Consider the following 25,919-nt stretch of genomic DNA (forward strand, 5'->3'; position numbering starts at 1 on the left):
GGCAGGGCTGTTTCGGATCACTACTCCCATCAGCCTCAGGAAAGCAAAGCTGTGCTGGCTGGGGTTGATGGGGGTTATAGTTCAAAACAACTGGAGGGCACCAGGGTGGCGAAGCCTGATTGCATATCAGGCGTGGGGAAACCTCTGGCCCTCCAGATGTTGCTGAACTATAGCTCCCATCAGCCCCAGCAAGAAAGGCAAATGGCCAGAGAAAATTAAAAACTAAAATTGGCCTGAACTTTCCACTACTCTGGAGAACAGGGTAGAAAACGCTATTGCTAATACTGCTTCTGGCAATTAATACTGTTAGCCCTCAATTTCTTTCCACCCTCGTTTGCCCAAGTCTTTCCCCGTCACCATCATGGGTCCTGCACACTGATAGGGGCTGTCAGTCAAGCTGCTCTTCATCCCAGGTGGAGGTGGGGATGGCGGTGTAGGGGTCCACAATCAGCTTTGCACACCGCACTATCATGAGCATCAGGAAGAAGCACATCAGGGAGAGGAACCCAATGCAGATGCCCTTGTCCACATCCACAAAGGTCTCCGGCGGCGTCGGATTCTCCATGGGCCCTGCTTCTCATCAGCCAAGCGAAAGCATCACCTGTTCACCTGCGGGGAGAAATGCAAGATGCCGTGGAACCTTCTGGGCTGAGCCCCCATGGCCATACCATTCACTGTTATAGTCGGAAAGGCAACAAAATGTTGCAGCGTGCTGTTTTCTCTTTCTTTCTCACCCCTCCCCCGCCCCGGTCGGTTGTTCTAGCCTGCCAGCCATTCTTTTCTAGGCAACGTTCTGGGGGCCACATGCCAGTGGCGAGAGGGTCCAGAGGCAAAAGTGGGCAGAGAAATGTATGTTTCTGCTAGTTTCTGCATGCGCACTCTCTCTCTCTCTCTCTCTCTCTCTCTCAGCCGAGGGTGCAAAAGGACAGCTGTGAGGGAGGTGGCCGAGGGAGAGTCCCAGGCTCTAGATAGAGAGGCCTGAAGGGCTGCATTTGGCCCTTGGGTCTGAGGTTCCTCCCCACTGAACTGCAAGAAAACGAAGCGATCCCTGTATGCAGTCGAAGAGCCGAGCTATTTGAATGCATGCTGCAGAGACAAACTGGTCAGACTGGAGGAAATGAGAACAATGGAAAGGGAGGGATACAAGGAGGAAATCTATCGCGGTTGGTACGCTGGGCACACTGGGGGAGCCCCGATCGTGAAGTACTGAAAGTCAATTCATTCGTCAAACAAATGACACTACAAATGCAGGGGAGCGGAAAATGGAAGAGCCCCGAAGGAAAGGTTAAGAAGTATGAAGTCAACTGGATTTGGCTCCTACCGGACGTTAGGAATTTGTTGACACGGAGATGTCCGTTGCAAAAAAAATCTGCGGGTTACTCGCCTCCAGACGTCTTAACCGCTGAGCACCTCCAACTCCCTGTCTACTGTCTCCTCAAGGTATCATGAATACTTCACAAGCTGGGGCGGCATCACATTTCATGCACTCCTGGTAATGAGGGTTGACATGATCCCTTGCCCATTAAAACCATCTCCTCTGTTGCTCAGTAAATCTTTCCATGTCCCCCTTCACTGTCCAAGGCAGGCTGCGGCTTATCAGGCATGAGGGTAGAACAGATCAAGTAGCAAGAGGCAGGATTCGCCTTTGAACACGTGGAGGATTCGTTAGGATCTTTTCAGGCTGAGGGCTGCATCCCCACGTGGAGGAAGCCTTTTGGGGGCCCCATGCCAATGATGGGCGGGGCCTGAGGCATCCTCAAGCATTCCAGCGTGGCAAAAGTACTTGAGGAGGGCACAGAGCATGGCCAGTAAGGGGCGTGGCCCTCAGGGATTAGATAGCCCAGGGGCCGAAGGTTCCCTACCCCTGATTAAGATGCTAGCACCCCTAACCATGTGCAGAGTGCATTCTGAGCAGCACTGGGGCCTTGCTTATGCTTCTTCGCGATCACTCGTGACCAAGTAAGATTGTCTTCCAAAGTAAAGTCTTTAACAATGGATCCATCTGAATCTGTATCCACCCGCCAATATGCCAGTCCATGACTTGGGGCTTCTGGATTTCACAGTCCTGCCCCCGTCGCCATTCGCCGATCACCATGGGACTTTTGTTATGGAAGATGCGTGAATTTGTTTTATGTGGGGAGATCAGCACACAACGATCAACACACAATCTTGACAGAAAAAGGCTTTGGTCCAATGGCATGGGTACCACGACGATTGGAAGTCCTTTATCTGCTGAAGCCATCATCCGCCTTCACAGCCGTTGTAACAGACACATTATCCTCCGCCTGTTCTGCTGTTGAGGACATTCTTGGATCATTCTTTGTCTGATTCCTGTCCCTTGACCTTACCGCCATGGGTGACCCTGCTGGGAGTACATGACTCCCGATGGCATCGCTCATAGGGTTCGCTGCAACACGCAAGCCCACTCACCACTACAAGGTGACGATCCAGCAAGGTGATGATCCCCCCCTTGCTTATCCAACTGGACAGTTGTTGCCCTAAGGATCCTGGCTTGAGGTAACAAGCTTTTTGAGGATGGCTTCAACCTTATATTTGTTCCTGAGTTCTAGTCTTAATACTACTTCTCAGGGGCTTGGGGAGGCCTGGCCACTTCCAGCTTTTGAGGCCCTTCGTCCTAATAAAGAAATGCCAATGCATGAAAACAAAATAAAGCACCAAAGGGGAGGAGGGGAATTAGTGAGACAAAAAATTGCTTTTGTGTTATTTAACAAATGTTTTTCTAGCCTTTTTCTGTTCAAATGCATCAATTATTGAGGAGGGGGAAATCTCACTTTCGTACAATGTTGCAATTGATGTTAAGGCACATGACAAAGCATATATCGGTTAACAACAACCATCAAAAGCCTTTTACCAAACCGCATCTCTCGCATTTGCTTAAATTTGAGAGAGCATATCACAGTTTGGTCCAATGCACATAAAAACAAGAGGCAAAACTTATCAAATGTCCCCAAATTAATAAGTATCTGAATCTAAGGCCCGAGGGCAACCTAGCCCCATCCATCAGCCAGGGAAGGAGCTTCAGTGCTTGCTTTTTATCTTCCTGCCTTGTTCCTTTTTCATTTTGTATCCTGTCTATTAGATTGTGAGCCACAGACATGCCCAACCTTTTAATGTGGGTTACGCGGCACTTATAAAATGTTTGTTGTTAAGTGCCTTCAAGTCGACTGCGACTTATGGCGACCCTATGAATCAGCGACTTCCAAGAGCATCTGTCATGAACCACCCTGTTCAGATCTTGTAAGTTCAGGTCTGTGGCTTCCTTTATGGAATCAATGCATCTCATTTGGCCTTCCTCTTTTTCTACCCCCTTCTGTTTTTCCCAGCATTATTGTCTTTTCTAGTAAATCCTGTCTTCTCATGTGTCCAAAGTATGATAACCTCAGTTTCATCATTTTAGCTTCTAATGATAGTTCTGGTTTAATTTGTTCTAACACCCAAATATTTGTTTTTTTTCACGGTCCATTGTATGCGCAAAGCTCTCCTCCAACACCACATTTCAAACGAGTTGATTTTTCTCTTATCTGCTTTTTTCACTGTCCAACTTTCACATCAATACATAGAGATCGGGAATACCATGGTCTGAATGATCCTGACTTTAGTGTTCAGTGATACATCTTTGCATTTGAGGACCTTTTCTAGTTCTCTCATAGCTGCCCTCCCCAGTCCTAGCCGCCTTCTGATTTCTTGACTATTGTCTCCATTTTGGTTAATGACTGTGCCAAGGTATTGATAATCCTTGACAAGTTCAATGTCCACGTTGTCAACTTTAAAGTTGCATAAATCTTCTGTTGTCATTACTTTAGTCTTTTTGATATTAAATGTTGAGGCACGTGTTAAACACTACTACTACTAGTGGCAATAATATAATAACCATAGGTTAAAGCCGATGATGTCACCAGGACACCCCACTCTCTTCCTTTTTTTAAAAAAAATCACCATCATCCTCAACCCCCTTTTCATTTTTAATGCCCATGGCGTGACACCAGGACCGCCTTTTCCAGCAGAATTGCGTCACCAGTGACATAACCCGCAGTTGCTCCTTTAAGGCAACGTCACCGGTCACGCCTCTGACGTCAACCACTTCCCGACAACGCGCGCCATCACACGGGAACCCTTCGAACCGCCTTCCTTCCGCCCCCTTCGGGCCACGCCCTAATTCTAACCAGCCCCCCTCCCAACATTCGCCGCCTTCTCGGGGAAGGGACGCCTCCAACTAATTGCAGGAGGAGGAGGGAAGGGATGCTACGCCCCTTGTCGGCAGCGCACCAATGGGAGAGGATTTATCCCCGCCCCCTTCGCCACTCGGCCACGCCCTTTCTCAGCTTGCCCGCAGCTTGAGTCGCCGCCATCTTGGAATTGACGCTTTGCGAGAAGGGAGAACTGAGGCAGGGCTGGAGGGGCGGGGGGCCTCCCACTCCTCCTGTCGTCATGGCAACCGCCGCTGCTGGCCAGGGTGAGTGAGGGGCCCGGGGGGGGGGCTGGGGAGCTCGGCCTGCCTTAGGGGGCGTGTGGGGAGGAAGAGGGGGGCTCCGGGTTAAGAGGTTCGGGGGCTGGAGTGACGCAAGAGGAGGTATTTTGGGGGGTGGGGAGGTCTGACATGAAGGGAAGGGGAGCATGGTGTAGTGGATGGGGGGTCTTGGAATGGGGAGAGGAGAGCCAGTGGGAATTATGGGATTAAAGGGGTCTGGGGGGGCTTAGAGTGGCAGGAAGGGGAGTGTGAGATTGGGGGGGTACAAAGCGGGAGTTATAGGGGTGGGGGCTGAGGGTTATGGATTTGCAGGGTGCTGGGAGGGGGCCAGAGGAGGATGGTGGCTCTGGAGTGGGGGCTTAGAGTGGCAGGAGGCAAGGGAGAGATGGGGGGTCCACGGCGAATTAAGGGGTGAAGGGGGCCTGTTAGGAGAAAGGGGGGGAAATTTCAGGGCTGAAGAGCAGCAGGAGGGGAAACTTGTGAGAAAGGGAGGTTTGGGGTGCAAAAGGGGCAGAGTCATTGACTTGGGAGCTTGGATTGACAGGAGGCGGGAAATGCGGAATAAGGGGGTCTGTGAGCAGGTGGGGGCTATAGATTGAGGGGTCTTCAAATTCAGGAGGGGGAATTGCAGGGAGTGTGAGGCCGAGGCCGGGCTGTGTTGTATTATGGGGTAAGGGGGGGTCTGCGAGGGGTTCAGGGTGATAGGTTGGGGGCCTGGAGCAGCATGATGGGAAATCTGGGGAGTTTTTTTGGGGGGTGCTTTGACTGTGAGAGTGGCGAAAGAAGAGTTAATACTGGGGGGGTGCCCTTAGAGCAAGGTAAAGATGGGAAATGGAGGGGTAACTGAGCTTTGAGCGTGCAGTGCTGGTTGTGGGATGAGAGGACAGTGGGGCGGAGGGCACTCAGGGCTCTGAGTGACATACATGGGCCACGCAGACAACAGGGTGTCCTTTAGTACTTTAAATAACACGCTTAGCGTGGCATCAGCTCTCGTGGATGACAGTAAATCTCTTTTTTGCTGCAATAGAGTAACACCTCTACCCTTCTGGAAGGGATTTATTAGGGGTTACGATTGCTGCCACGTGTGGAGGGGTTGGGGAGGAAAGGGTTGAATTGGAGAAGAGGCACCGCCAAAAGGAACAACCGTTTTCTTTATTAATGGATTAATATTCCACCTTTATTTCACAAGCAAAAAAAAAAAGATATTCATACATATTGGCTAACAAAACAAACAGAAAATGTGACGAAATTCAGGAAAGATTCCGGCATGACCCAAACCACAGAGAAACACGCCCTCGGAGGCGCAACTGGGGGCTGTGGGTGGGTGACGAAGTTGACTGGGACGACTTCTGGAACACGAGGGTGGAGAAGAAGCTGAGCTATAGGGAGACGCAGGAAGGCGACATGCACATTAATGCACGGAACGGGGGGGGGGAAGCACCATGCCTTGGCAAGCCAAGCGAGGGGTTGGCTTTGCAGTGGATGATTGTGGGCTATCTCTTAGCAGGGTCTTGGAGACAAGGTGGGGTGGGAATGGACGAGGTGAGGGCAAGAAGTTGGGGTTAGAGGAAAATCGGGGGGGCACAAAATCCTGTTGGTAAACCCCCTCTGAACATCCCTTACCATGAAAACCCTGTTCATAAGTTGGAATCGACTTGAAGGCAGTCCATTTCAACGGATATATAAGGAGGCAGGGACAAGCATTGTCTTGAGAGATTTGGGTTCTAAGAGGAGTCAGGAAACTCCCAGTGCTGTCCTACAGTGTGGTAAATGTTCAATAGTAAATTAGATACCTGACAATTTGCTTCTTTTCAGTGGCACCCAAAAACACAGCAGGCATTAGGCTTATGGAGCCATCTCCTTTTTTTTAACCTGGACCCCCAAGGCCTACCCAACAAGAGGCCAGGTTGGGGGAGATGCAGATTCAAAAATTAGAATTAAGGGACGAGTTGCTTTCAAACACAACCGAAGAACTTGTTTTAGCGTCTGAACTGAGCTCACAGGCTTTCCGCACACAAAATTGTTATCTAGCTTCTCTCAAGCTTATGTCATTTCAGGAGTCTTAAGTTGGGGTTGGTAGTGAATAGCAATCTTTGGTGGTGGTGGTGGTGGTGGTGAGCGAGAGCAAGTGAGTGGCAAGCCCTTGATGATCTGTTGTAAAACAAAGCTCTTTGAGTAGACTCTGGTTTGACTTTGCTCCAGTCTAGCTCAGTACTGTCCACTCCGACTGGCAGCGACTCTCCAGGATTTCAGACAGAATTCTCTCCCAGCCCTACCTGGAGATGCCAGGGGTTATTGAACCTGGGACATTCTGCATGCCAAGCAGCTGCTGTAGAACCGAGCTATCACCCTTCCTACTTACGCCCACTTGGCAGAGGAGGTGTCCAGGGGAAATGTCCCTAGGTTGGAAAACTAAATGGGTGACCAATATCTTCAGAGGCAGTTTTTACCTCTGAATCCCAACAGCTCTTTTTTAAATCCTAGTTTTATTTATTTCTTGATAGTGTGAGCTTATAACCCACCCCACCTTAAGGGCTCAGGACAGGTCGTAGCAAAATATTTATTCTCTCTCACCCTCGCCAATGTAAGGAACGGCCGTGGCTGCCGGCCGTTGTTGAAAATGCTCACTAGATGGACCAATGGTCACACATAGTATGAGAGGCAGCTTCCTACGTTCTTTTGAGAAGTGAGCTAAATCGTATGGCCAATATGAATAAAAATCTGCTTCTGGAAGAGGTGCAGGCTCAGACTTTGAGAGGTCTCCAGGGAGGCGAGAATTCCAAAGCTGAGGAACAGGAAGCTGAAACGTCCACGACCTTGCTGTCTTCATCCAGGGTGTATACAAAGACAGTGCTCCCAGCCAGTTGTAAAGGTCATGATGGAACACTGGACAGGACCTGGTTTCTTGGGTAGGCCGGGTCCAGGTGGGGATCAGTTTAAACCGCTTTGTCCCACAACTGCTCCATGCAAACGCAATGTTCTCAATGGAGCCGGTTTTCTCCTGGTGGAGCTCTCCAACCAGAAGTAACCAATTTGCTAGGGGAAAAAGTGTGGGAGGGTGAAGAATATAGCTCCCCCCACCTAATCAACACTGCACTATAGTTCCCAGCTACCACATGCTTTGTAGCAGGAGTAGCCAATGTGACACTGGACTGTCAGCATCTGGAGGGCATCCCATTTGGCTCCCCTTTATAGAGATCTGGCACAACCTGGGTTGACTTGTGCCACAGTCACAAATGGTACCGGTGTGTAGCGGTTAGAGTGTTGGACTAGGGAGACCAGGGTTCAAATCCCTACACGGCTGTGATGCCCAACAGGTGAACTTGGGCCTCCCACTGTCTCTTAGCCTAGCCTGCCTTGTAGGGTTGTTGTGAGGATAAGGTGGGGAGGGGCAGAACTGTGTACACCACCTCTGAACTTCTTGAAGTAAAGGCAGGATATACGTTTCTGTTGGTGCTGTCAGTTTGGTGCTGGATTTTTTGCGAAGAAGCTTTTGGGGATGTCGGATGTCTGCAAGAACTGGCCATCAGATCTGGAGCACTGTTTGCTTGCAGCTTGCCCCAGTTGCCCACTAGCCTTTTATTGAACCGAAGAGAGTAAACATTTCCAGCAGTTAAGTTGGTCTGCATGGTTTTGTTTCAATTGGCAGGGAGGGCGCTTGAAGCATGATTGCTAACTGTCACGTTGACAGCTGGAAGAGCCTCCCCATCTCTCTCTGAACTGTAGTAGTAGTAGTAGTAGTAGTAGTAGTAGTAGTAATAATTATTATTATTACTCTTCACTTGTTAACTGAAGGTCTCCAAGCGACTTACAACATAAACAAAAATATCATGCTATAAAAACAAAACAAACAACGAAACAGTAAAACCACCCCCCTACAGCCACAGGAAACTTTGGCAGCATGGTGATAACAGACAACATCATCTCAGTCTATCAGTTGCCTGGGGGCGGGAATACATCTTCTGCAGTGCTGAGAAGATGTCAATGAAGGTGCCAGGCGGACCTTACTGGAGGAGCATATTCCACAGATGGGGAGCCACAACTGAAAAGGACCTCTCTCTTGCCTGACAGTATTATTTGTTAAATTTCTGTCCTACCCTTCCTCCCAGTAGAAGCCCAGGGCTGCAGTAGGAGCCCAAGACAGAGGTTCTGCACAGAGGCCTGTGGGAATCTCTGCTCTCCCCTCGTTACAGAGGAGGAAAGGCACCAATGCAGAAACAAAAGGAGGTGCACAAAATCAGCCTTCGCCAACCGGGTGCCTTGCAGAGGTTTTAGACTCCCAAGTCAATTCCCAGCGTGGTTTAACAATCAATCCTTCTTCCCAGGGAACTCTGGGAATTGTAGCTCTATGAGGGGAACAGGCGCCTCGTGACAACTCAACAAGCTACTTACTGTTCCCAGGATTTTGGGGGGAAGACATGACAAAGTGGGATAAAATGGAAATGGACTGCCTTCATAGATTTTGCTCAGACATTTCCAGTCCTGCCTTTGGACAGGAGGAAGGACTGAGAAGTGAGTAAGAAGGGAAAAATGAGATACTAACTAAACGCAAGATGGATTTGCGCCCTCTTTCCTGTACTTATCGAAAGCACAGTCATATTATAAATGCAATACTCAAATAGAGTAAAAAAAATGGAAATGGCCTGCCTTCAAGTCGCTCCCAACTTATGGTGACCCTACAAATAGGGTTTTCATGGTAAGCGGTATCCAGAGGGGGTTTACCGTTGCCTCCCTCTGAGGCTAGTCCTCCCCAGCTGGCCAGGGCCCACTCAGCTTGCCACAGCTGCACAAGCCAGCCCCTTCCTTGTTTGCAACTGCCAGCTGGGGGAGCATTTTAAACGAATGGTGTGGAAGTGTCCTTGGATTGCTGCTAAATCACAGAATGTGTGTGTTTGACAGGTGTTTGCAACCCTGAGGGCTAGTGACTTTTTAAAAAGAGACTAGCAAGGTCCTGTTAGTTTTGCAAAAGTGCTACACCTGTTTTGGGCTGCACTCAAAATTATATCGCCACGGAGCGTGCGTGCGCGCATGCCTGTAAACGGTTTCCATCATTAAATTTAACAGAATAGAGTTTGTGTTCTCCTTTTTTCCTTTGGGAGGGGGTGAGCGGGCTTTCGATCTTCTGCATTTCCTTGCCAGAAAAACCTTTCACTGGCGGCAAGCTCCTTCTCTGCTCTGGGCAGAAATTGATTTTTCAGTTCGTAAAATGCTTGGAAGGAGCGGGACGTGGTATTGAGTTGCGTCACTGCTGTTCTTTTCGCCGGCTTCTTTCAGTTCTGGACAGTCTCGAAAGGCTTTGTGCGTGAATATGATGTTATTAACTCTTCACCAGGAAGAAAAGGGGGAGGAGAGAGAAGCCCCTAAGAGCACTTCAGATGGTTTATGGCTTGTTCTCTGTGTTTTACAGCCTTGTGGTATTAATTAGATCAGCTCTGCTGTAACTGGGAATGGAGTCCTAGGAGAAGCCTGCAGCATGGTTTTAAATGATCTTTCTGGGTATTATTTTTCTTTCCCGCGAGCGCTGCAGTGTAAAACATGCCTTGCCCGTCGTGCATTTTTGATGTTATTTTGAGAGTTCTTCCATCTGCGGGGGCCTGTTTCAGCAGAAGGTTTGGGGGAGGGGGGCAGACCTTTCTGCTTTTTACTTTTGCGCTTCCCTCTGTTGGGCGCCTGTAGGCTTTGGGGGCTTCCAGATGGGTGTTTATTCTGGGATGGCATGCAAGTATTTCCCCCCCCCCAGAGTCCACATGTTGCTGTCAGAACAAGAGGCAACGATGGTCACCAACTTGGATGGTTTCAAAAGAGGGTTAGGGAAATGCATGGAAGGGGATGAGGCCAGGAATGGCTACTAGCCACGACGGCTAGGTTGTACCTCCACTGCCGGAGGCAGTATTGCTTCTGAATAATACCAGTTGCTGGGGCTTGCATGTGGGGAGAGTGCTGTTTTGGTTTTGGGTCCTGCTTGAGGGCTTCCCGTTGGTGAATCTGTTTGGCTACTGTGGGATCAGGATGTTGGCCTAGATGGGGGCCCTTTGGCCTGATCCTGCAGCTCTTCTTATCTTCTTACGCTCTAGTCTTTCTTCCTCAGTCATATAATCGGGTTTAGAAACAGGCCTTTTCAGTTGTACAGGTTCCTCAAGTTTCTTTATTCCCCATCAAAATTGGGTGTGCTGTTTCACAGCACTCTGTGGGGAGCTGATCCACAACCTTTTTATTTGATAGACTGGCTTAAAAGAGAAAGAAGAAGCTCTATCCTGCCTCAGCATTTCTGCTTCTGCAATCTCCTTCCTGATCGGCAAGGCCAGAGGAGATGTGCAACGACCGCCTTCCTCACAGGATTCATCTTATACCGGACGACCCACCTAAACCAGGGGTGGGGGACAATCCGTGGCCCTCTGGACTTTGCCGGATGCTCACCTCCCGTCACCCTCCCTGACCTTGCTGCCTTTCAGGGCTGATGGGGTGTTGGGAGGCCAGCAGCATCCAGCAGGGCCACAGATGTCCCTTGAACTGCATGCCTGGAAGGAGGCCAAGAAAAGAACAGCAAATCACACAGAGAGTCTGCAGGCAGCTTCCTTCTAGTCATGGGCTGTTTCAGGTTCACTGGACCTCTTAATGCAGGAATTGCCGGGTGCAAGTCGAAGCCCCTTGTGCCACTCCATTGCCCACACTATTCCCACCCTCCCAGCAAGTCTGTGAAGTGTTCATTTTAGATTGCAGAACACAGGAAGATTGCAGAACATAGGAAGCTGCCGTATACTGAGTCAGGCAATGGGCCACTTAGCTTACTGTTGTCGGCACCAAGGGTGTAGTCATCTCAGGGTGTCGTAGACCCCTTACTCTTTTGGGAGCAGGGTCCCTATATCTACAGCATCCGAAAGGGGAGTGTGTTAGCCACTGAGAAGAGTCTTCTAACATGCTTCCTTGTCCGTTCCTGCTCAGATGGATGCGATCCACACTTTTTTTCCTTTTCCGTGTGCTGTTTGAGCTTGAGCGCGCCTAAACAGTTGGTTGTGGGTTTTTTGGCCACGTTCTTCACAAGGGTGCGCTAGAGAGACTGGCACCTCCAGCGTGTACACTCTGTGTATGTGTGTGTGTTGGAGCCTCGACTCCTCTGACACTCCAGGCCTCTGGCAAGCCAGCCTGCTGGTGGAGCACTCTGAAGCAGATGGTATCCCGACAGGGCATGACATTTTCATTTCCTCTCCCGGCTTTTCCCTCTGCTTCCAGAAATGGCATCGGATGTTCCCTCCTTGGGCTGTGCTTCAGGGACGCCTGGACCCAGCACGCATTCCGGAGGAGGCATCGTCCAGAGAACGAACAAGCGGAAGACAGGGTAAGGGTGGTAACTTGGAATGAGGAGGGGTGGGAGACTTTTTTTCTTTCCAGCCCAGGGGCCGTATCCTCTTCTGGGCCACCTCCCGGGGCCAGAGACAAAAGCAGGCAGAGCAATGGATGTGACTCTTTGCCTTTGCGCAGTAGGCTGGTTCCCATGCACGTTTGCCCACCCTCCTCTGTCCCCCATCCAGGCAAGAGGCCATATGCGAGTTCATGGGCACGTTCCAGCCAGGCAAAAGCACTCAAGGAGGGGGCAAAGTCTGGCCTTCGGAATTCACGCTTTGTGAATTTGAGGTTTGTGACGCAGTTGTCCAACCCAGAAATGGGTGCCAAAAAAAGCATACATGCCAGCCACACAAAATCCAGAGAGTCCCTCCTTCCCTTCAGACCCCCATGGGTGTCGAGGTCAGCACAGAGAGACCCCTTGATAGTTCCACCGCCCTCAGAAGTACTGGGTGGTGCTGACCCAGGTGAGGGCGTTCTCTGCAGGAGTTGCTAAGTTGTGGAACTCCCTCTCCACCAAGGTGTGTCTGGCACCTTCTCTGTACAGTTTTTGTCATGTGCTGAAGACTCGCCTCTTCTACCCTGGCCTTTGACAATAGGAGTCGTGTGTGTGTGTGTGTGTTGTTAAATTTATATCCTGCTCTTCCTCCCAGAAGGAGCCCAGGGTGGCAAACAAGAACACTAACAGAACTTTAAAAATCTTATAAACACAAGACTTTAAAACATATTAAAACAAAACATCTTTAAAAGAAACAACTTTAAAAACATCTTAAGCAATTCCAACACAGACGCGGACTGGGATAAGGCCTCTACTTCAAAAGGCTTGTTGAAAAAGGAGGGTCTTCAGCAGGGGCTGAAAAGATAACAGAGATGGCGCCTGTCTCATATTTCAGGGGAGGGAAATCCAAAGTGTTGGTGCCACGATGTTAAAGGTCCGCTTCCTATGTTGTGCGGAATGGACCTCCTGATAACATGGTAGCTGTTGAAGCTGAGATAACAATTGTCATTGCTGTTGTTCTTTAGGCTCGATTTTGATGACGATGGTGAAGGGAACAGTAAATTTCTCAGGTGAGACAGGCTTTCTTTGCCGGGGTGTGTGTGAATAAGACTCCAGTGCTTGTGCAGAGCCAAAATGAGAGGAGGGGCATTTTCATGTAAAGGTTCATCAGAAAATGAAAACTGGAAATCTTGGTAAGATTGCTCTGTCTGCAAGTTGCCTTCAGTGATTACATGTTTTTTGTTGTTCATTCTCTTCATAAAAGTTTTAAAAGTAAAGAGAGAGGGCCTTTGTAAGTTTTTCTAGGATTATTGCACAATGGCTGAAGAACTATGCATTTATTTGAGGGATCCCTGATTGGCCAGAATGGCCTATGTGTCCAGCACAGGAAGCACTGCCATCACTTATTATAGACTTTGTTTTGACCTTAATGATACTGGTATATAACCAAGTCTGATACATAGCCCTCAGCATCATTGCATCCGGTGTAAGATCTCTGATGAGCTATGGCTTTGAAACAGTCACCATTCAAAAGGACAGTTCCTTCAAGCCTCAGTGAGGTTGTCGGCAGGAGAAACAGGCTGGCAAGTTCTTTAGACTGTAAACCACTGTGCATCTTGTCTGTTCCTTCATGGAGCGCAGTGGTCTCAGTTCATTGATCAAGCATAACTTCCCTCTTGAACCTACTTCCCATCTATCGTGTTGGATGCCCACTGATTTTTAGTATGGGCAAAATATTTTGAGGGGCAATCTTGCTTTAAAAGTGCAAGTTTTCCTTTGCTGTGGGTGACTTGCGCCAGCCCCTGTCTCTCAGCCCAGCCTACCTCACAGGGTGGTTGTGCTAATGAAATAAAAAAGCGAGAAAGGGGAAAGAACTGTGCCACCCTGAGCACCTCAGAGAGGGAAGGTAGGATTTAATAGACGTAATGTTATAATAAATCCAGGCACTGCAGTGGTGAAATGGTTTCCTTTTTTCAGTCTGGAAATTATTGTTTCCAGGCTCTTTTTCTTACAGGAGGCGATGGGTTTATAGCCACTGCATTTGCCACAAGTTTTTATCCTCTCCCATTTTCTAGGCTAAAGGCCTCCCCAGACATCCTGTTTATTGTGCATTCATGATGATTTGTGTTCATGATGCTGTTGGGGCAGTCACACACAATCCCTCTTTCAATACTTGCTTGCACCTAGAAAAGCTTTGGTGCGGTCGCACGGCTTCGTTTCCGATCAGTGCACATCCCGTAACTCCTTGCCGAAACGCCGTGGGTTTTTTTAACACCACAAATGTTCTGGTTTCTGTTTGTCCCACTTTTGTTGCGCTGTAGCCCCTCCGGACAGCTGTAATGTGGTAACACTAGGGAAGCAACAGAGAACGAGCGATAATGCAGAACAAAATCCACCCTCGATGCGCTGTTAACGTGTCAGGAGGGCCCCCAAGATTTTTTCTCTTTTTGTTTACCTGTAGTCAAAGGGAAAATCAGAAAGTGCCTTTTGTCACATATTCTCCAAATGTTTTTCTAGATGCGATGATGACCAGCTCCCGAACGACAAGGAGAGATTCGCTAGGTAAGACTTTTTTCAACCCTGCCTTGTGGAAAACATCAAAGCCAGGGGCTATAACCTCAACATGTACCATTCATGCGGGCTTCAGGTGTTGTTCGTTCATGTCTTACCTAATTTTAAGCATCCAAGTTGACCCAACTCTCTTTTTCCCGCTCTGCCGTCTCCCCCCTCCCCAATCCCTAAGAAAGCACTGTCTTCGAAGCAGCAAAGCAAGCAGCCTCATTCTCAGAATTTGGGGGGCTTGCAGCCATTCTGGAAGGGTTTTAGCTAAGTTCAGGGAACACAGTTGCCTTTTTAGAAACAACAAAAAAGCCTGTTTTATAAAAAATGTCCTTGTTGTTTTAAATGGCAAAGTTCTCAAAGCGATTTGCTGGGGAAAGAGAGAGAATGCAGGCAGCGGGTGGGGAAACAGATGCAGAAGTAATGGGGGGGTAGAGAAAGAAGGCAGGCGCCAGATGGGAAACTGAGGCAGAGAGAGAGAGAGAGAGGCGGGCACCTGATAAGAATTTGCGGCAGAAATAAACCTTTTAAAATCTAGTGGCTTATTACAGCCTGCCACACTTTCTCAACAAGCAGATGAGACTTTCTCATATCTGGTTCCCTAAATCTCCCCCCCCCCCGTTGGAATGCCTCACATGCTCAACCATCCAGCGGCTTCTTGTAATCCCTAACCTGCTTTGAACGCAATTGTGCAAAATGTCTTAAATTGGGGGTGGGTGGGTGTCCTTTCCTTTTTTCATCAAAGATAGGCATCTCTGCATCACTCACAAGCAACTCTGTTGCCTGGAATGTCTTTCGACATCTGGGACTTTTTCAGAGCACAGTTCTGGTTTGAAGGCGGTTTGAAGCGAGGTCATTTTCGCAGCACAAAGGTCAAAAACTGGCCTTTTTATTTTTTAAGGGGGGAAAGCCCACCCCAACCATCTCCCTGCCATTATCTTTGGCGTCTGTCAGATGCACGAAATCTCTTGAGCTGGCCCGTGAGTCAGCAAGAGGAGCCTGTAATCCTGGGCTCTTTGGCCCAGTTCTAAACCCAGCCTCAAAATGCAGGGCTGTTCAGTACCACTCGCTCCAGGATCTCTGACTCTACTCAGCCAGTTCAGGGCAGGGGGAATAAGGCTTTTTGCAGTTGTCCTGCAATAGCAGGGTGTATTTCCACACTCCAGCATCTGGCCTGGCCCAGAAAACAGTCAGGGATGATAATGGAAGTAGCATCCTTGTTGCTTAAGCTGCATCCACACACACCATACATTTCAAGCACTATTTTTCCACGGCTCCCCCCCCCCAAGAATCCTGGGAAGTATACAGAAGGGCCCCGCTCATACGGCAGGTTCTGTTTTGGACCGCCGCCACAAAGCGAAATCCGCCATAAAGTGGAACACATTGACTAACATTGTCTAAAATGGCGCCCGATGCCCGAGAAACGCCATAAAAGTGGAACAAGCGCCATAGGAGTGGGGCCTTTCTGCAATTGACAACCGCTGTATCGGTAGAGCGCTGCAAAGCAGAGAGCTGCAAAGTGGGGCCCTGCTGTAGTTTGTGAAGGGTGCTGAGAGTTGTAAGGAGGGCCTCCCATTGCCCTCACAGAGCTACAATTTACAGAGTTTCTGGGGAAGAGCACTGTTAAAGCGCTCTGAGAATTGTAGCTCTGCGAGGGGAAGGTCTTCTAACAACTCTCAAACACAAACGACAGATCCAAGGATTCTTTGGAGGAAGCCGTGACTGATTAGAGTAGAATAAGTGTATGGCGTGAATGTGCCCGTATTAATGTATATATTCCACCCCAGAGTTCTCTCCGCCCCACCAACCCATTTTACGATCGCTAAAGTTGGGATTTCTTGGAGGATTATTTACTCAATCAACAAAATGAGTATCTTAATGCAGAGGCTGCAGTTAATAGGAGATTTCCATGACTGCGGGGGTAAGGACATAGCTACCTTAGCGAGCATGGAGAAAACCTTTTTGGAAGGAAGAAGGTAAAATGAGCTCCTCTTAGAGCGCAACAGGACCGTAACATAAAAAATTGTTTGTTTATTTAGATTTTTTTAATTCCACTCTTCAGCCAAAGAAGGCTTATGCATCACTTGAATATCCCTTCATTTTCATATCTTTTCTATTATAATTTTTTCATTTCATTATCTGTTTCTGAATGTAAAAAGTATACAATTTGTTTTTTAAAAAAAGACACAATCTAAGAAAAGACAGCATAAAAGGAAAATGGATTGAGAGGGAGGAGGAAAGCAGCAAACCCGGGTTCAAGTTCTTATTTACAAGTTCTTCTTTTTTTTTTTTTTCAATAATTTTTATTCAGATTTTCATAAAACATACAAGACGAAATCATAAAACATTCAAAGACAAAAAACAAAATCAAAAATAGTTAAACAAAAAAAAAAAAAAGAAAAAAAAAAGAAAAATAAAAAATAAAGAGTAAAATATTGACTTCCCATTTGTCAAAGATCAAATCAGTTATAAGTCTATAATATATAACAATCCTGTCTCTTAAGTCATATTATAAAATCACTTTCCTCCAGTAGTTATCTTACTTAATCATCAAATCTCATAAACATTACTTTATTCTTTCCACAAAAAGTCAGAGAGGTTTCAATTCTTTAAGAAATATATCTATCAATTTTTTTTTTCCAGATAAGCATATCAATTAATCCATCTCATTACTAATTATGATAATCTTATTGTCATAACCATAGTCAAAATAAACATTTCAATTAATCCATCACATCAGAATCTGTTAGGTTCAGTAATTTCAGTAGCCATTGTTCTATTATCCCTATTAGTTCCATTTTCCATCTTCCATCTTCAGTAGTCTTGTTAAGTCCAGTAATTTCAGTATCCAATCTTCCATTATCAGTATTCCGTATCCATATCTTTGAGTTTATCTTCTTCCATATCTTTTGAAGCTTTTCTCAAGAAGTCCCTTGCTTTTTGAACAGTATTCAATCTATATTTCTGTTGTCTGAATGTAAAAATCACTCCTTCTGGAACGTCCCACCTAAATTGAATTTTGCATTGCTTAAGTTTTTCTGTAAGGAAAGCATATTCTTTTCTCTTACGTAAAAGTCTAATAGGAATTTCCTTCATCACCAGTATTTCCTTACCATCAATTTTAAAGGTATATTTAAAGTGTTGCTGTAAAACCATATCTCTGGTCGTTTTCTTTACGAAGTGAACAAGCACATCTCTTGGAATTTTTTTCATTGTTGCATATCTGGAGTTAATTCTATAAACTTTGTCTATTTCAAATTCCATCCTATCTTCATTCAAGTCCAGAAATTTTACTAAAGCATTAACAATTTTGTCTCTAATGTCTTCACCTGTTTCCTCAGGGATTGCACGGAATCTCAAACAATGCTCTTTATTTCTCATTTCAGTCATAGCTAAATAGTCCAAATTTTTTTCTAGTTCCAGATTTAGTATATCTGTTCTATTCTCCAAGGTTTGTACCTTTTCTTTAGTATTTTTTGCATCCTCCTTTATTTGCCCAATTGTCCCTTTAATCTCATCCACTTGTGTTTTAATATAGTCTTTTATATCTGTCAATTCAATTTTCATTTCCTGTTTAATTTCCTGTTTTATAGCATTAATCCCTTCCATTATTTTTTGAAACATTTCTGGGGGTATATCCTCTTCCTGTGTATCAATAGAACCTCTTCGCCCCTGGGCCTTAGTTGTTTTTTTAGTTGTCATTTTCAAAAAGAGGCCTTTAATTTCTAAAATTAATCACTGTTTCAGAACCTAAGGGCAGTCTATTTCTTCTTTTTTTCCCTCCACCAAAAAGAAGAGTTAATATTCCAGGCCTGTAATTGGAATCCAGCCAGCACAACACAGTCCTTATCTGCATCCAAGAATGCAAAACAATTCTGGTTGCCAAGACTAAACAATTAGTAGCATATACGAGCAGCGGATTCATCCAACAAGAAATAGTCCAAAGAGAAAAATAGTCCAAAATATAATAATTACCTCTCATCCGTTTTTAAACTTTAAAACTCCAAATTCAGGCCAGCTTTTTGTCGTAGAAAAGTAAATAAGTTGTTTATATTTTCTTTCTTCCTTAATTATATTTAAAAGAGAAAAAGTATGACTCACCCAGGTTTCTCAATTGCTGATTCATAAACAAATCCCTTTTATTGCAGTAATTTAAGCCAAATGATAAGGTTTAGGCAGAAGTGGGCTCGCTGGTTAAGAACGTTTTTTTTTTAAGAAAAGAAAAAACGCTTCGCTTCATTCCAGTCCAGCTTGCGTGAAAATCCTGACTCCGTCTTCAGCCGATCGGCTTGCCTTCTTATCTCAGGAATTTCCTGATCAATTCCAGCCGCCGACAGCTCAACGAAGTCTTGTGGAAGATCTGATCGGTTCTCCTGTACCTTGGAGAACATTTAAGCCAGTCCAAGATTCCTCTTGGCTGACTTTTAACCTGAAAAAAGCTTCCTCTGAGGCAGAGCTCCCTCAGAGACAACCACCAGCCAGCACCACTTCCCGGAAGTCCTTATTTACAAGTTCTTCTGATGACCAGCTGAGATGGGACAGGCCCCAAAAGAAGATGCTGGTCGCCCCTCCGCTGCATCAGCGGATCGGCCCCCACATCCCCTTTCATTCCTGATGTGTGGTGGCTGCTGTTCTTTGGGGACGGCTGCCCGGAAATGATCTCGGGGTTCCTGCTTCTCAGTTCCGGAGGGTAACTTCTGGTTTGAGTAGCGTGGAGATTCTCTGTTTCCCTTCGCATTTAAGATCTGTTTTTATGATGTTTTGAAGTGTTTTAGTGCTTTGTTTGCCGTCCTGGGCTCCTGCTGGGAGGAAGGGCGGGATACAAATGAAATAAATAAATACATAAATTGTTCCTGGACTTGTAGACATTGCTCCCCTGCTCTTGCATGAGTCATCTCCTGGGTTTTTATAAGCTGCAGCCCAGTACAGGGCTCCCTTCTCCACCAAACTTCTCAAAACCACAGCATTTTAAGTTCTGAAAGTGGAAGGCAGTGAGGCTTAAGTCAGCTCGGGGTAGAACACCTGCTTTGCATGCAGGAGCTCCCAGATTCGATCCCCAACATCTCCAGGAGAAGAAAAAATTCCGGTTTGTGACCCGGAGAGTCAGCGCGGATAGTTAGATGGGCCATTTGTCTGACTTGGAATAAAGGGGCGGCCTATGTTCCTATTTAAATCAGTCCGTTATTCCAAACCTCGAGGACTAGAACCTTACTTTATTTCTAGGGGAAAGGGTATAGCTCAGTTGGCAGAGCACCTGTGTGTGCATGCAGACGGTTCCAGGTTCAGCAGTCTCTGCAACTCCGAGTCGGGCTGGGAATGTCCCCTGCCTGGAATTCTGGGGAGCTGCTGCCAGCCGGTGTAGACAGTATTGAGCTAGTTGGACCCCAATGGCCTTACTCAGTGTAAGGCCGCTTTCAATGCCTTCCAGGCTTCTAATTAACAAATTTCCAATATTAACCCAGGCATTTGGGCAGATCTAAGGGTCTGGTGTTTGGTGGCTATTTTTAGCCTTTACTTTTTGGGGAAGTGGCTCTTCTACTTGCTTTACTTTGTTTGGATTAATGCTTTTTAGCATATTGGGCTGTGGGCACGCCAGTCGCCTACAGCAAGGCATTTCCATTGGCCACATCTGGAGGGGCAATGGGTTGATCTGCCGATCAGTTGCGAAATCTGTTTGAAGCTTAATTAGAACAAGAACCATGCACACTCTCAAGCTGAGGTTTTACAGTAAAAAGGGGCAGGATTTGACTAGGGTCGTTTTCAGAAAAGAGAGATGGAGAACCAGCAAAATAGTAAGTGTGTCTCTGCCCTTGGTTTTGTTTTAATGGATCCGTTACTGTGTTGTCATATTTTGTATTTTATGGTCTTTTGGCTGTGTGAAACAGTGCATAAATAGGATAAACTCTAAGCGGCTTTATTTTATCAGTGTCTCCCCTCCAGGGTACAAATAACTTCCAGATGGCTGACAGAAATTGAGTTATAAGCAACAATATTATTTTTTTTAAAAAAACTGCTAAAGGGGTGCAGCCATACCATAAATGAACAACAGGGAGCAGTAACTAAAGCAGTGCAACTGCACGTGAAGAATGAGAAACCTGGGGATTTTTTGTTTTTTTTTAAGTTTTTCACTTGGTGCTTGAAAGAAATCTGAGTTAATGCCCAGTGAGAACTCCATTCCATATCATATTGTTATTATTAATCATGTAAGGACCCCACCTTTCCTCTGTGGAACTCAGGAGCATCGTGCATGGGTGCTGATTACCCGCTTTTACCCTCTCAACGGCCCTGCAAGGTAGGTTAGGCAGGGTCCATGTCAGGGTCATCCAAACATCTTCATAGCTTGAGTGGAAGCTTCAGCCGAAATCCTACTTGCCACGGTGGCTCTCCACGTCCACGTTTAACAGCCTCCCTTGGCACCACTTACCCATAACCCCACATGGATGCAGTTTGGCCGCTGGCAAGGGAAAGGCACTCTGCGCTCTCTCAGAAGCACTTGGCATGTTGCAGTGGTGGGGGGGGCAACAGCTCCCCCGGCGTTGGAACTGGGTTCCGGAGCTTACATTCTAGTAAATCTTTTATTCAAATGAAGCCTTTGGTGAGGCCCTGCTGTGCCACCTCACTTCTCCTTCCTTTCTCCGCCTCTGTTCTCTCTCTCCATCCCCCCCTCCATTCTGTGTGTCTCGAGCACTTTGTAAGCTCCTCCGGGCAGGGACCTGTTCCTCACACAGCGTGCACCGAGCCTGCAGCCGCGGCTGCTACACATCACGGTTCAGAAACGCCAGCCAAGTCGTGACTCTTTCCGCCTCCTCGTTTTGCTTCTTAATGCAAGAGCCGTGCAGATACAGTTGGGGTTCCCACCACATTTCCCCCCCTCCATTTCTTTTTTTAATTTCCCGTTACTTTAAGATACTTTTTTTTTTCATTTTTAGCTTAGCTCACCGATTTTATTTCTAGGTCTGATGATGAGCAGAGTTCAGCGGATAAGGAAAGACTGGCCAGGTAGGAGGTTTGGTTGTGTTTGGTTTTTAATTTTGTGTGTGTGTTTTTTTAAGCATGCAAAGCAGAGTGTGTCCTCCTCCTCTTCTGTGACCCACCTGCCTCCTCTTAATAGTCTCTCCGCCTTCCCTCCGTCCCTGTTTCCCTCTTCACATCGAGGTCTTGAAACTGGACAGGAGGGCTACCTGGACGTCGACACGCCTTTTGGTCAGATGGGTGGCCATGCTCAGCGGCCTCGGAGAAGCAGGGTGAATGATGTGCTGGTAGAAGAGACATGACTAAGATGTTGCTCCAGAGTTGAATTGCCATTAAAGAGAGGGTACAATGGATGCTGGCAAGAGCCACCCGTGCTGTGCGCCCAGGTTGCTCCTGGGGAGAGCTCCTGCCTTGTATGCAGAGGGCCCCAGTTCAGTCCCCAATGGCCTCTCAGGTGGGGCTGGTGAAGGACTCCCTTCCTGGAACCCTGGAGAGCTGCACCCGGTCAATACAGAGACAGCGCTGAGCCAGGCAGACTCCGGTGGGCTGACTCGATAGAAGGCAGCTCCCTGCGTCCCCACTTGCAACAGCCCCTTTGTTCAGAACCCTGAGGACTGGCATCTTGCTTTGTTTTGGGGGGTGCAAGGGCTGTAGCCCAGCGGCAGAGCACCTGCTTTGCATACACAAGGTCCCAGGTTCAGGAAAGGCGAGGGATGCCCCCCGAGTCTGAAACCTTGGAGAGTGGCTGCTGGTCAGGGTAGAAGGTGGTCCTGACATGGATGGGCCAATGGTCTGACTCTGTGCTTCCTGCTATTCTGGCGAATGCCTGAAGGGGCTTTGGTGAGGGGGCGGGGGTCAGCAGCTAGCCACCTGGGCAGGGTCAAAGTGGACCCCAAGTAGTGGCAAGCTCAAGGCATATGGGTAATCCCCTTCTGCCGGGGGGGAAATTGATGGCAGCCTGCTTTTTTATTTTTATTTTTTTATTATTATTATTATTATTAAATTTTATTTATATCCTGCCTTTCGGCCAAAGGCCCTCAAGCCGGCTTTACAAAGAAAAATAAACACAGGTATAAAACTACAATAAAAATACAATAAAAGCAATACAATTTACAAAAATTAAATTAAGTAACAAATAACATTATAATAACAAATAAAATTAAATAACAAATGTAGAGTGACATGGGGCCCAATGCAGTATTTTAACAGAAACAATCTAAAAACAATTACTTTAAAAAAAAAACACTCTTAAAACCAGTAACATATAAAAATATTCTAAAAACTGATTTAAAAAAGCATTTTTCCATCCAGTGATCTCCGGGCTGCCGGGACCGCTCTCCTTCTGCCATCAAAATGCCTGGGTCAACAGGAATGTTTTTAAATGCCTCCTGAAAGTCAATAATGAGGGAGACCTTGCCGGGGAGGGCATTCCTCAGATGGGGAGTCACTGCTGAAAAGGTTGCCAGAGCGACTGATCCCCCCTTCACTTAAGCTTTTGGGAAGGCGTGGGGGTGGTGGGATATTTAGCCTACACAACCAATGATGCTGTAGGTAGCCACCGCTTTTAAACCACTTTTATTTTTGCAACTTACTCTTGATTTTTATCCAAGGGCTGGCGTCAAAGCTTGCTGACAGTGTTGTCTCTCTCTCCCCTCCCCGAACTCTGGGATTTATTAACGTCTTCTCTGCTCCACCCTTTTCACAGAGCTTGCAGGCGTCCCATTGGGGCATCCGTAACTGGCCCTTGCGAGCGCAGGAAGCCAGACTGGATGGGCCCCCTTTGGCCTGGTCCAGCAGCCGGGCTCTTCTTGGGTTCTTAATTTCCAAACTGCGCGTCTGACCCAGAGGAGTAAAGCCTGGCACAATAGATTGAGTTGGGGTATTTGGGGGGGGCAGGACATTCAGTGGAAGTATACTCCTTGGCCAGGGTTTGGAAGCGGAGGTGGGACAGCCAGGGTGGACGTTGCTGTCTGGGCTGGTCAGAGAGAAGGGCAGCCATCCACCCGAGTGCCAGCAGATAGCGGACACAGAAGCTTGGCCTGAGCAGGATCTTTGCCGAACGTTATTGAGAAAGGGAGGCTGTCACGTCCAACCATTAGCAGCCCGCAGGGTGAAATATGCTGGGCTGTGGGCCCCAGGGCTGGTGAAGGAGACCACCAGGCCCCTCAAGGATGCTTTTTTAATATATATAGCTGTCCAGGTGCAATGTTTAGGGGGTCATGAAGAAGGTAGAGAGAGAGATTGGGACAGAAAGAGAGAGAGAGATTATTTGTTAAGTGTATTTCCTGCCCTTCCTCCCAGAAGGAGCCCAGGGCAGCAAACAAATGACAAAACACTAAAAACATATATAAAATACCTTAAAAACAAATCATCTTTTTTTTCAAAAAAACCCTTTAAAAAAAAATCTTTTTTTAAAGAAAAAGCATCTTAAAAACGATTCCGACGCAGTTGCAGATGTCGGTGGCCCTCCAGATCTTGTGGGTTTCCAGCGTCCCTCAGCCCCAGCTGGCCTGGCCAGCGGTCAGAGGTGGTGATACTGGTGGGAGCTGCAGTTCTGACAATTATCTGGCGCCTCCCCCATTCCACGGCTGAAAGAAGCCTTTTGAGGCTGCCATCGTCTCATCTGCTGAGATGTCAGGATTTGGAGGGGTGGCGGCTGGGAGAACGAATGGTCAGGATATCTGACACATTTCCCGGCAGGTCTTCCTTCCAGGTGTTCAGCAGATCCACGCGCATGCAAGGGCAGCTGAAGGGCCGCACAGCCGCGCCCTGCAAGATGCGCAGAGGGTCCCGCAGGCGCCCGATGCAGCCGGAGCCAAGCTATTCTGTCGCTCTGCCGAGCTGCACATGCGTGAATCCCTCTTGATTCCTGTCCATGGTGCACAGGCGGGTGCACAGCGAGGTCACACTGATACCTCGGAGGAATTTCCATGGCGCGTTTCAGACTCCTCTGTGCAAAAGTCCCCTTTTTCTTAGAGTTCGCTCAAGAGCTTTGTGTGTCGTCCTGAGAGGCAGAGCCACCCGCCCAAAGTGTCTGTCGTCCCTGAGGGAATAGACAGGGTGGATAATGCTAAGACTTTTTTTGTTTTGTTTTTAAAAAGTGCTTTCCCCTCCTTCGCTGCATCACCCACCCAGTTCCGTCTCCCATTCCACACTTCCCATGCATCAGACTCATTCCGTCATTTCTAACCTGATCGTTTTTCTCTTATATAGGAAACCCAGAATAATTTGGGGGATTGGGGAAAGAGGGGAGCGGCTTTCACATTCGGGGCCACGACAGTTCCCTTTAAAGTGGCTTGTGTCTCATTATCACAGCCATTATTCACTGGTCTGGTTCACACATTATGCCAAACAAGGGTCTTGTTTAGCCGCAAGCTCACCATGTGTTGTCCCACAGATGGATCAGGCAAACCATGGCTTGCTTCCTCATGCCTTCGCTCGTTTCCCAGCTGCACATGCCTCGTGCCTTTGGAGGTTGGAGAGCGTCTGGGGTATGGGTGGCTGAGCAAACCACGGTTAAGGAAGGGTGCTGGGTTCTCACGTAAAGCCAAGCCACAGTTGAAACCACTGTTCATAAGGCAACAGCGAAACAGTGGATTCAGCTTGTGGTGTGTTAGCAGAAGGCAAACCACAGTTAAGCTTCAGACGATCAAACAAAACATGGTTTAAACAGTGGCTCCCAATTTCCCCCCCCTCGTGAACCACTTGAGCATTGCCGAGGGTCGTAATGATTTGTCTGCCTGTTGTAGCGATTTTAATGTGCTGTGCTAGATTCTGTATGATCTTATATTTTTATTGCTTCTCTTATTTCTTCTGTGTTGTGTTTCATTGTATTACCATTTGAATTCCACAGAATGCAATATATAAGAAATGAAAGGAACAATTAAAAAGCAATTAAAACCCAGCATGAATATTTAATGCAGTTGATCTGCCGTCTCCTATCTTCAACCGCAAAAGTACAGGGACGTCACAGACCGCCTGAATGACGCCTGTGGTCTACAGACCACAGTCTGGGAACCCCGGTTTAATAAACTATGACTTCTGTCTTATGTGTGAACCAGGCCACGATAACCAGTCCAAAATTGCCTCCTCTGTTACAGGGCATGTCTGCACCGCAATACTAAAAACGATCGCGAAATTGGTTTCGCTGATCTTGCTCTGCCCTAGAACTCTAGGAAATTATATTATGTTCTGGAGGTTGCTGACAGCGGTGGCTTTAAGAGGACCCCGAACCCTTCATCAGGTTTTGCTTTAACAAGGAGCTGCGGCATTATCCAGTTTAAAGCCCTGGTGCTTACTTGTGCTTAAGCACTCATGTGGTAGCCATAGGTGACTGGGAAAGGCCTGCAGGCGAATGACTGATCTAGTGGTGGAGGCATGCTGTGGTCCCATCCTGTCCTGTGCCCAACTTAGAATTCGAGCAGGCTGTCGCAGGAGGGAAGGACCCCCCCTTCTATGCCAGGCATAGAAATGACAATGGGCGGCTGCAGGAGGAGGTGGAGCTTACCATCCCTCCTCTACCAGATCCAGCTGTGTGTGTGTGTGTGTGTGCATTGCGTT

At 47.4% G+C, this 25,919-nt stretch overlaps 2 protein-coding genes across 12 annotated transcripts in view; one reads left to right on the forward strand and one right to left on the reverse strand.

Moving 5' to 3' along the window:
* The window catches only part of ARNT (aryl hydrocarbon receptor nuclear translocator), a 47,223-nt gene that overhangs the window by 529 nt on the left and 20,775 nt on the right, over positions 1-25,919 (forward strand). For 3 of the 11 annotated variants that reach the window (XM_061606564.1, XM_061606566.1, XM_061606567.1), the window contains exons 1-5: positions 4,332-4,474; positions 11,720-11,825; positions 12,854-12,898; positions 14,346-14,390; positions 21,342-21,386. In XM_061606564.1, coding sequence (XP_061462548.1) covers positions 4,450-4,474; positions 11,720-11,825; positions 12,854-12,898; positions 14,346-14,390; positions 21,342-21,386 — 266 coding nt within the window. In that variant the 5' untranslated portion in view covers positions 4,332-4,449. Of the gene's footprint in view, positions 1-4,331; positions 4,475-9,610; positions 9,788-11,719; positions 11,826-12,853; positions 12,899-14,345; positions 14,391-21,341; positions 21,387-25,919 lie in introns of those variants that run through there. The other 8 variants (XM_061606571.1, XM_061606572.1, XM_061606573.1 and 5 more) reach the window with 7 other exon arrangements.
* CTXND2 (cortexin domain containing 2) lies at positions 389-1,355 on the reverse strand. The gene is made up of 2 exons (XM_061606358.1): positions 1,322-1,355; positions 389-609 (listed from the first exon to the last, which is right to left on the reverse strand). The coding sequence occupies exon 2, from the start codon at positions 563-565 to the stop codon at positions 389-391; it is 177 nt and encodes a 58-aa protein (XP_061462342.1). The 5' UTR covers positions 566-609; positions 1,322-1,355.

Source organism: Rhineura floridana, chromosome 22 (assembly GCF_030035675.1).
Source record: "Rhineura floridana isolate rRhiFlo1 chromosome 22, rRhiFlo1.hap2, whole genome shotgun sequence".
Taxonomy (NCBI): domain Eukaryota; kingdom Metazoa; phylum Chordata; class Lepidosauria; order Squamata; family Rhineuridae; genus Rhineura; species Rhineura floridana.